The 10213-nt window shown below is 42.9% G+C and overlaps 1 protein-coding gene across 1 annotated transcript; it reads left to right on the top strand.

Annotated features, from left to right (window-relative positions):
* Positions 1-8267: 8267 nt before the first annotated feature.
* On the top strand, positions 8268-9943 carry LOC123429532 (extensin-like). The gene has a single exon (XM_045113558.1). The coding sequence runs from the start codon at positions 8311-8313 to the stop codon at positions 9739-9741; it is 1431 nt and encodes a 476-aa protein (XP_044969493.1). The 5' UTR covers positions 8268-8310; the 3' UTR covers positions 9742-9943.
* The last annotated feature ends 270 nt before the right edge of the window (positions 9944-10213 follow it).

Raw genomic sequence — 10213 nt, 5'->3', positions numbered from 1 at the left:
GCCACTTTCCTGCACTGTTGCTACGTTTGTTACTTGTTGCTTGCTACGAATCATCTCACCACACAATCACTTGTTACCGACAATTTCAGTGCCTCCAGATTTTACCTTGCTGAAAACCACTTGTCAGATCCTTCTGCACCTCATTGGGTTCGACACTCTTACTTATCGAAAGGACTACGATTGATCCCCTATACTTGTGGGTCATCAATGTGCACGTACCTCCACGACATTGGCGTGTCCATCTCCCAATAACGCTTGCATATCTCTGCTTTTACATACGACTACATGCGAGGAGCGCCTGATGACAACGAGTTGTGAAACACTCGAGGTGGGGGTGGAGGAGGAGCAGCTATGATGGCGGATGACAACCCGGCCTCGTGGTCGTGCTTCCCCTTGCGGCCGGGAATCCAATGCCAGCCCATTCTACCGGTGGTGAGGTGAGTGAGAGGAGGCGTCCGAATCTAGGGTTTGGGCATGTCGGGCTTTGAGAAGGCATGCGTCGGTGGGAGTGGAAGTGTGAACTGCATACACATTAAAACGGAGTATGACCCCCGGCTGGGCGGCTGACAGACAGGGGTGCTAGTGGGTGCGCCGTAAATGTGGACGGCGGGAGGTAGGTGGGTGGCTGCCACACGGGCCCGAGACGAACACAGAGCGGGCACGTGTGCATCCGTATGTCGTCCATCTAGACGAAAACCATGCACAAATTTGTGCCAGAAATGGAGTAGGTCGGATGCCAAAAAGACAACAAATCAGGATGGGTCGTGCATTGGGCCATGCCGTGTGTCCATTTTGGCCAAAATGGACACACCCGGGCCGGATGAGGTCGTGCATTGGACGTGGCCTAACCCGTTCCAGCATCATTGTGCATCGGTTCCAGCACAACCAGGCACAAACTATAGCATTCTAGCCCTCTGATCATTTCGCCACCAGTCACCGCACGCATGACTGCCACGAACAGTCGCAACAAGGGGGGGGGGTATAGCTTCTCCCACCATGATTGCAACTTTTCTCTTGTGGTTGTACTTCTTCGTTGGTCGGTTCCAACACATGGTTACAATGGTTACAATTGTGTTGCCGACTAATTCCAGCATGTGGTGGCTGCGATAGCAGCAAGGCAGTTGGCTGGTTCCAACAAATCATGATCATGGTCGCAACAGGGACGCCAGTCGGTTCTAGCACACAATGATTGTGATGCAAAACACCGCTAGCCGGTTCCACCACACGATGCCCATAGCAACGGATGCCGAGTGGTTTCGGGATGAAGTGATTGTGGTCACAACAACGCTTATGTTGGTCATAGCGAACGGGGGTCATCGCTCTCAGCACACCGCCTCGCAATACACCCACCGCCGCTTGTCGGGTTTTTTATATTGGGTCCGAGTACGACATCTCCTAGCCTCTCGCAACACGCCAACCGCCGCTTACCAGGATGGTGACATTGGGTCCGAGTACGACCTCTCCTGGCCTTTTGCAACACGCCCACCGTCGCTTGCCGTGTTGGTGACATTGGGTCCCAGTAAGACGTCTCGTGGCCTCTTGCAACATCGGCTTTGAAGCATCGTGTTTGCGTGCTCGAAGCACAACCTCGCCCTTATATGCAAAGCATCATTTGCAGGACGTGCAACGTCGCACGAGATGGAGTTGGAAAAATTATGATTGGTGACGTTGACTTGCTCAAGGGAGGGAGCTCGCCCCTTGTGGGCTTGGTCCCACCTAGGTGGCCACGAGGCATCCACACTGCCTTCTTGTGCGCCCCTTGGTTGCGTGGCCCGTTTTAATCGTAAGCTATAACTTCATGAATGGACAGCGTCAAAACGATTCGTTTGATGTACTTTAAGAAATTTCAAATGTATTTTGATCACGAGGACTTCTAAAAGGATTTTGTAAAAAAATATTTTGGTTTAAAGAAACGAAGTCTCTAAGAAATCATATGGCTTGCTTACCTATGTTTTTGCACTTTTAAATTAAACTGCAAAAACATCTTATATTATGCGATATAGGTAGTATTTTTTTATAGAATTCTAACAAAAGGTGAGACCTTTTGAATACCTCTTAGAGTTATAGCAAGAGGTTAAATTTCTTATAGAAAGTATACATGTTTTTCCAGTGGTACAAGCAAACAAATTTGTAAACCTTTGGCTCTCGCACCTCTCCAACTAAGACTAACACTCCTAAAAATATGAATTTCGGGATACATCATCTGTCTCAACTTGTGGTTAATCCTTTCTATTTTGTGTTGCGCTTGCTTGTTAGGTTATTGCTCGTTCTTACCTTGTTGCTAGCTTTCATGTTGCATCATATAATTGTTCGCAGTGGATTGCACATTTTTTATATTCATGAGTGATTTTAGTTTGTGAATATTTTTAAAAATTTACAATCATTTTTAATAGGATGGAAAATTATTGAAATTAACAAAGATTTACTGTTACATTAATATTTTACTCAGACTCATGAATAATTTAAAAGTTCAAAAAGAAGCTATAGAATATAAAAAATGACAAGAAATTACCAAAATAGAAAAAGGCTAGAAATTGTATTGTGCGGTTGCATGAAGTGTTACATGGACTGCTGACCAACAATGCGTTTCGGTTGTGAGCACCCCCGTTAGGTTGTCAATATTTTGAAAAATTCATGAATATTATAGAAATTCATAAATAATTTTCGAATTCACGAACTTTACCAATCTGTTAAAAATCTACAACCATTTTTTTCGAGCCGAGAGGCTGCTAATTTTCTCCACCAATTGTTTTTCTCATAGTAGTAGACACGAGAGAAAAAACAAGCACAAGGAGCAAACGAACCGAAGGGGTTCTAGTTAGCGCCTCAACCACCGACAGCCCAAACTAGGTCTTATGTGCTTACTCCCGTGGGGCGGCCCAATAACGCCAAAATCTATAACTCGCTCGGTTGACAGTTGACTTCTTGCCCGGCTGACGTTGTCCATTCATGAGTTCAAATGGACCATTGACTAGTTGACTTTTTCAACAAAATTCATGAACTTGAATAACATCAAAACTTTAAAATTTCGTGAGTTCAAAGAAAGTTCATGAAAAAGTCTGCAAATTTGGAAGTAATGACAGCTAGTCTCAAGAAATCAGCGAATTTGAAAGGAATTTGAGAATTTCAAATTATGTGAAAGAATAAATCATGAATTTAAAATTTCAAAAATTTGAAAATAAATGCAATTTTATAATTTCAAAATGTACTCGGATTTGAAAAGTTCACAAATTTAAAAAATAGTCATGAAATTGGAAAATATTCATGGATTTAAAATAGTTCATGAATTTCATAAATGAACATGAAGGTAAAAAGAGAAAAGTAAAAAAAAGACTAAAACCAAACAAACCCAACCAGGGAAACCCTTGCCAAGAAAACTGGTGGAACCTCTCTAGAAGGTTCCAAAAACCGGTGAGGAAAAATTACGCGCTCCCCCATTTAGGAACTATCATATCGGGACAGGTGGGTGATTAATAACATTAATGAGTTAACTGAAACTTGTAGTGCTGCATTGGAGGATTCGTGAGCGAATGGCGCCAGGGCTGTGTGTGGCCTGTACTAATTCCTACTCCCTCCGTATCTAAATATAAGTCTTTTAGAATATTTCACTAGGTGCCTACATACGGAGCAAAATGAATGAACCTATATTCTAAAGCATGTTTATATATATATTCGTATGTAGTTCATTAATTGAACCTCTATAAAGATTTATATTTACAAATGGGGGAAGTAGTAGAAATCGCCAATATCGGGCGGTTTTCGGGCCAATCGAAAATTATAGCAGAGCGCGAGATTTTTTCCTGTCTTTTTTGACTTTTCCAATGTTTGTACCACGGTTTCCCTCAGGTTTTGCATGTTTTTTCCTGTTTTTATTTTTCTTTTTCATCCATTTACATAGTTTATTTCTCTGCTTTCATTGATTTCCTTTGGTTCTTATTTAATTTTGTAATTCAACATATATCTATTTTTCATACACATTGTACATCTTTTGTACACATGAGGAACATGTTTTATAAAAATTTAACATTTTCAAGTACAAGATTAGTTTTAAAAAAGATACATGTTTTGATGCCTATTTTCCATGCATATTTTACATCTTTCGTATATATCTAAAACATTTTCTTATATAAGTTTTAAAAAGTTTAACTACATGATGAATATATTTTGCAAATACTGTTACAAACATGTTTTCTAATAGACTTGAAATATTATTTGCATGATAAGGAAGACCATTTTTGAAATGTGTAAATAATTATAAACTGGATAATGTATTTTCTAAATGTCACAAATAGTTTTTGAACATGTGAACATTTTTTAGAAAGTGCAACATACATTTTTTTTAATGGCACACGACACTTTTTGGAATTATAAGACCAGGTTTTTTACATTGTATTACATTTTATTAAAAATCTCACGCATATATCTTGAAATGCATATTTTTTTAGCAATGTCACATACATTTTCGATATGTACATATATTTGTCGAAAGGTAAAGTGAATAATTTTTACACTACATCTAAATTTGGTTATGTTGGATTAACATTTTTTAAAATAATTTATTTAGTTATTCATAATATATGTATTCAAAATATTTCGGTAATACTAGAAAAAAAAGTATATGGCAATAGCGTGACGCGGTCACGTGGTACTGGGCTGGCTGAGTATCGGCTAGTGGCGCACAAATCGCCGGTGGGTCCGCCCAACTGTGCGACGTAGGCTCTATTCTATGTATAACGCCCAAAGGAAAGCGTAAATGGCCCAACAACTGGCGTGGTCCATTAATAGCTACAATTTTGTTTTCCTTTTTTTTAGAAAAAAATGTCAAATTCTATGTATACTCTGTAATAATTTATAAACATTTCAAGATTTTTTTAGGGCGATGAGGTAAAAAAGAAAAATTAAGTGAGCACTAAAAAACATAAAAGAAATAACAGATGTGAGAAAAAAGTGATGCACCCTCCCTATTGGCCCCCCTCACCGCTCAACAATGTGGGCGACATTACCATAATGGTTCTTGATCAAGCGAGCTGGCCGGGTATTTGATTGGTTGTAATTTGTCGAAGCAAGAACTTGGCTTTTCATCATGTATATATGAAAATTTCTTTTAGTTGCAGATTCAGAGAAACTGCTCAGGAATCAGTTGTGTAAATGTTTGCCTGAGGTGTGTGTGTTAAAATATCCACAATCCCATTATATTTGATTTGCGTGTCGCTTAATTGATATGTGTTATGTCCCTTAACCGAAAGCAGGAGTTCGAGATCGGTAGAACATTACCTTTTTTTGCGGGTCGGTAGAACATTAGTTATAAACATTTCAAAAAAGATCACAGAGGGCCATTGATTATTGTTCGATCAAACTCACGACGGCAGTTAACGGATATCCAAACAACTCCATCATAAATATTATATAATAGTAAAGCATATGAAAGTTTCTTTTAAAGAAATGTTAAATCATATTGGAGGCATTAACTATTACAAGGATTGATAAATAGTCTTCTACTACATCCGTTCGAAAATAGCCGAGGTGCTTTCAGTTCAAATTTGAACTATAACCATGCTAATTATTTCCGAACGGAGGGCCCTTTATTTTCCGTCGTTAGCTACATTATGATCTTCCATGGAGATGGAAAAATATTCACTATGAGTGAGTGGGGGAAGGGCACCTCGATCGTCATGAAAATCTTGATGACGTGCTTTGGTCCCTGAGTATCCAGTACCTTGCCTATTTATCAATGCCTTGAACAAAGAGTCCATTACAAGTGGATCTAGAAAGCAAAAATTCCTTCAAAAATTCAAATTTTCATGTATTGTGCACTGATTTTTCCCTTGACAAGACAGAGGTGGTGAAAGTGTACGTGTATGGGATCCTGTATCTGTTCCTTTTGTGATCAAATTAAAACGACCCAACACTTGTTCTTCATTTGTTAATTGTGATTCTCATGTGTTTTGGGCCTTTGGGTGTGTGATGGGATCAACAGTGGGTAGTTTATGCTATCCCAATTCCGGCTTTTATATGTTTACCATTTTTGTTCTTTGTTGGGCTACCTGAATTGTGTACAATAGAGTGACTTCTGAGAATCTAGTGGTGTGTAGTCCCCTCAATATTGTTTTTACCCTTTGTTCTCTATTCCTTTACTAGCCATGCCTTCGGCACGAGGAAGATGTGGAGCTGATAGGTGGTGGGACTAAGAGCATTTACAGTCGGACATCTCAAATGACCTTTCATACATTCGCGGACGTTGTAGAGGTCATTTGCGGAGGATAGCACGTCACTAGCATGCAAAGATAGAAAGGGGGAAACATCCTCATCGAACACAACATCGCCAAATATATATAAATGGTAGGTTGCGATATGTAGACATTCGAATCCAATATGTTGGGGAGTATATCAGACAAAGGCACACTGTTTGGAACAAAACTCAAACTTGTGAGAATTAAACGAGCACAAGTTTGGCCACACACGCACTTGAAATTTCTGAAGGATTAATAGTGGGGTTTTATTTTTAAGAAGATGATCTACTGGCTTGTCATAGTTGACCGCCTTGATATGAAATTGATTAATGAAGTATGTTGTGGTTAAAAAGTTTTCGTGCAAAAATTTGAGAGGCATGGATGCTTGTGCAACATCTAACCCTACCTCAACATTGTGTCCATTCTTTCTTTTTGCCGAGCAATACTATCAGTGAGTATTGAGACATGAAACCTCGTGAGAAATGTCAATTTTATTAAAGAAATAATTTAAATTACAGTACTCACCAATCAAGTCGGTTTGCGTGGAAAAGATTCCATAATTGAATTGTCGCTCTACGAGAAAAGGAAATTTGAGAATATAGAGAGCACTTCAGACTTTTTTTAAGAAGACAATTCCATGCGTACTTATTGTAGTCATCAATAACATTTAAATAGTACCCCCTCCATCATAAAATAATTTTTTTAACTTTATATTAACTCTAGTATAAAATCATATAGTAAGCTTGAGACACTTATTTTGGGACGGAGGGAATATGTGTGATGACCAATAAGGCAATAACGGAAGAATGTGTTGGTCCCCTAATATCATAAATGACAAATTTCGTGACATGGACACACTTACATATTTCGGATAACCAAGATGACGACTCTCTGATTTCATACCAGCATACCGTGGTTTGCTATATGACTCACTTGTGCATGGAAGTTTATTAGTTTGAAGGACACAATTGACCATATCGAAAGAAGGATGATCTAAATGATGATGTCATTCCGTGGATGAAGGCTTGGACACTTGTAGTCGTGTTTGTATGAAGAATGTGATTGTAGCTTGAGGGGCTACAAACCTCCTCCACATATACTTCGATGAATCACACTCATTGTGGCATGATCCTTGATAAAAAAGAAGGCAGGGTAAGTTTTCATAATAGTTTTATTATCGATAGTTAGATGATGCACATAAATAAGATTTACAGTGTCTTGTGGAGCATGGAGAACTAGGGGTGTGGAGAATAATATTACCAACGTTTTCCTATCTTTCGAGATCCGTCCTACAATATGGGGTCAAAAAGCCAAAAAAATGTAATGGCCATATACCTATTCTGTTTGAGGCATAAATGTACTAGTTCATACCAATGCTCTATATGGTCATTGTCGAGCGAGCACACTTGTTGTTGGGGGCGTAGGTTTCGCCGAAGCGGTACCTATACTTGTGCACGACTGAAAGTGATTACTTACTTGGACTACATAACTAAGTCTGGAAGTAAGTAACGCATCATAGCCGTCCAACCTGATGTATATATGGAACACCATTCGATATATATGTTGCAAAAACTGGCTTAACTTTTTCACACAATGCATATGAATTATGGTTTAATTGCTTGTATATCTTATTAGTAGATTTGTAATTTTTGCTTACCACTTCACTGCATTATGAGATAATTCATGTAAGTACGTTATTTATTGATATTTTCTTAACGCGGTGATGGGACGCTGTACATGTTTGAATACCAATCTAATTTTAGAAAAAATTAAATGCACAATTAATTTTGCAATAAGTAGCTAAAAAGCATGTATACATTAATTATAAAATATATCTGTATTGTTATGACGCATTAATGAACTAGCTAGCACTAGCATGCATATCTACGTAGAGAGAGTGAAAAGCTGTAAATGGACGCCAAAGTTAGAGATGAGCACAGTGAAGGACGGAAGAGGCTGCAGCACGCTCATCCTGGCCGATCGTCCCCTATAAATCCACCCCTCCTCCCTCGTTTGCAATTCGCCAAAACTAGCGACCTCCCTTTCCATCTTCTGCTGGCTTTCCCCGTCGTCTCCGGCGATGGCTCGCAAGAAGGTGCCCCTCCGGTACATCGGCAACGACTCAGCCCGTCGACGCCGTACCTACCAGACGCGCCGCAAGAACCTGATGAAGAAGGCGGGCGAGCTGCGCATCCTGTGCAACACCAAGGCCTGCGTGCTGGTGTACGATCAGGGCGCGTCGGTGCCGGATGTCGTTTACCCGTCCCATGCCGAGGCGGCGGCTATCCTGAACCGCTACAAGGCCACGCCCAACATGGTGCAGTTCAAGAAGACGGTGAGCCACGAGGAGTTCCTCACCAAGTGCGTCGCTAAGTTCCAATATAAGGCCGACAAGCTCCGGCGCGAGCGTGAGGACCGCGACATCAGGGCCCTGCTGCACAAGGCCATGCTCGGTGGCGACCTCAGCGCTGAGGAGGTCGCCAGGGTTGGCTCTAAGTCGGGGGAGATCCACAAGAGCCTCCGCGAGCGCATCGCTAAAACCACCCGGCAGCCGCCGGTCTTCCAGCCCCAAGGGCCAAACGTCACCGGCGGCGCCCACATGGGGCCGCCGCCGGTGTATCAGGCGCCACCACAGCAACAGGCGGGCTGGCAGCCACCGATCTTCCAGCCCCAGGCGCCATACATCACTGACAGCGTCCACATGGGCACTCCGCCGGTGTATCAGGCGCCACCACAGCAACAGGCGGGCTGGCAGCCACCGATCTTCCAGCCCCAGGCGCCATACATCACTGACAGCGTCCACATGGGCACTCCGCCGATGTATCAGGCGCCGCCGCCGCAGCAGGGCTGGCAGCCACCGGTCTTCCAGCCCCAGGCGCCAAACGTCACCGGCAGCGTCGACATGGGGCCTCCGCCGATGTATCAGGCGCCGCCGCCGCAGCAGGGCTGGCAGCCACCGGTCTTCCAGCCCCAGGCGCCAAACGTCACCGGCAGCGTCGACATGGGGCCTCCGCCGCTGTATCAGATGCCGCCGCAGCAGGAGGGCTGGCAGCCGCAGTTCTTCCAGCCTCAGGCGCCAAATGTCGCCGACGGCGTCGACATGGGGCCTCCGCAGATGTATCAGGCGCCGCCGCAGCAGCAGGAGGGCTGGCAGCCACCGGCCATCCAGCCCCAGGTGCCAAACGTCACCGGCAACGTCGACATGGGGCCTCCGAAGATTTATCAGGCGCCGCCGCAGCAACAGGAGGGCTGGCAGCCACCGGTCTTCCAGCCCCAGGCGCCAAATGTCACCGGCAGCGTCGACATGGTGCCTCTGCAGATGTATCACGCGCCGCACCAGCAACAGGAGGGCTGGCATGACACGGTGAGGTCCGAGGGGGACCACAACGCCCTGGACTATAATGGCTACAGTACTGGTGGCCACGACGGCGGCGGCACCAACTCGAGCGCCAGCCTCCCCATTGATGATATGATGCAGTTCTTGGATGACATGGAGTCCGGGTTGCAGTGAGGCGCCGATCCTGGAGCATTTCTTGGAGTCCTTTTGCTCCCATGTCAGGAGAGAATCCTCGTGCATAGTGCATGGTCATGTATGATGTATCTCGTCTCATTTTATTTAGTTTTGGCATGGTTAAGATGCATGAATGGCATCGTTAATGAGGGACACTCGGTCTCGGTCATGCTGTTTGAGCCAAGGCATTTTCATTCTACTCTCTCCGTCCTATAATGTAAAATGTTTTTTGGCACTATACTAGTGTCAAAAAAACGTCCTATATTATGAAAGGAGGAAGTAGTTGTTAATTTTTTTTTATCCTGGAGCTCTTCTTCCATGGTCTGTTTTGTTTGAAGATGTAAATTTCTCGGAGCAATGTGAATGTGTTGGGTGTTCATCTTTGCCAGGACAAAGATGTGTGACTTAATTACATATGTAGACAGTTTGCCCGATTGACCAATAGTTTTTTTTTCTTTCCATACGTTTAATG

Source organism: Hordeum vulgare, chromosome 2H (assembly GCF_904849725.1).
Source record: "Hordeum vulgare subsp. vulgare chromosome 2H, MorexV3_pseudomolecules_assembly, whole genome shotgun sequence".
Taxonomy (NCBI): domain Eukaryota; kingdom Viridiplantae; phylum Streptophyta; class Magnoliopsida; order Poales; family Poaceae; genus Hordeum; species Hordeum vulgare.
Note: the sequence above shows the minus strand (reverse complement) of the source record. Positions and strands in the feature narration are given on the sequence as shown.

Coding starts and splice junctions, on each gene's coding strand:
- LOC123429532 (XM_045113558.1), top strand. CDS start 8,311: ATGGCTCGCAAGAAGGTGCCCCTCCGGTACATCGGCAACGACTCAGCC.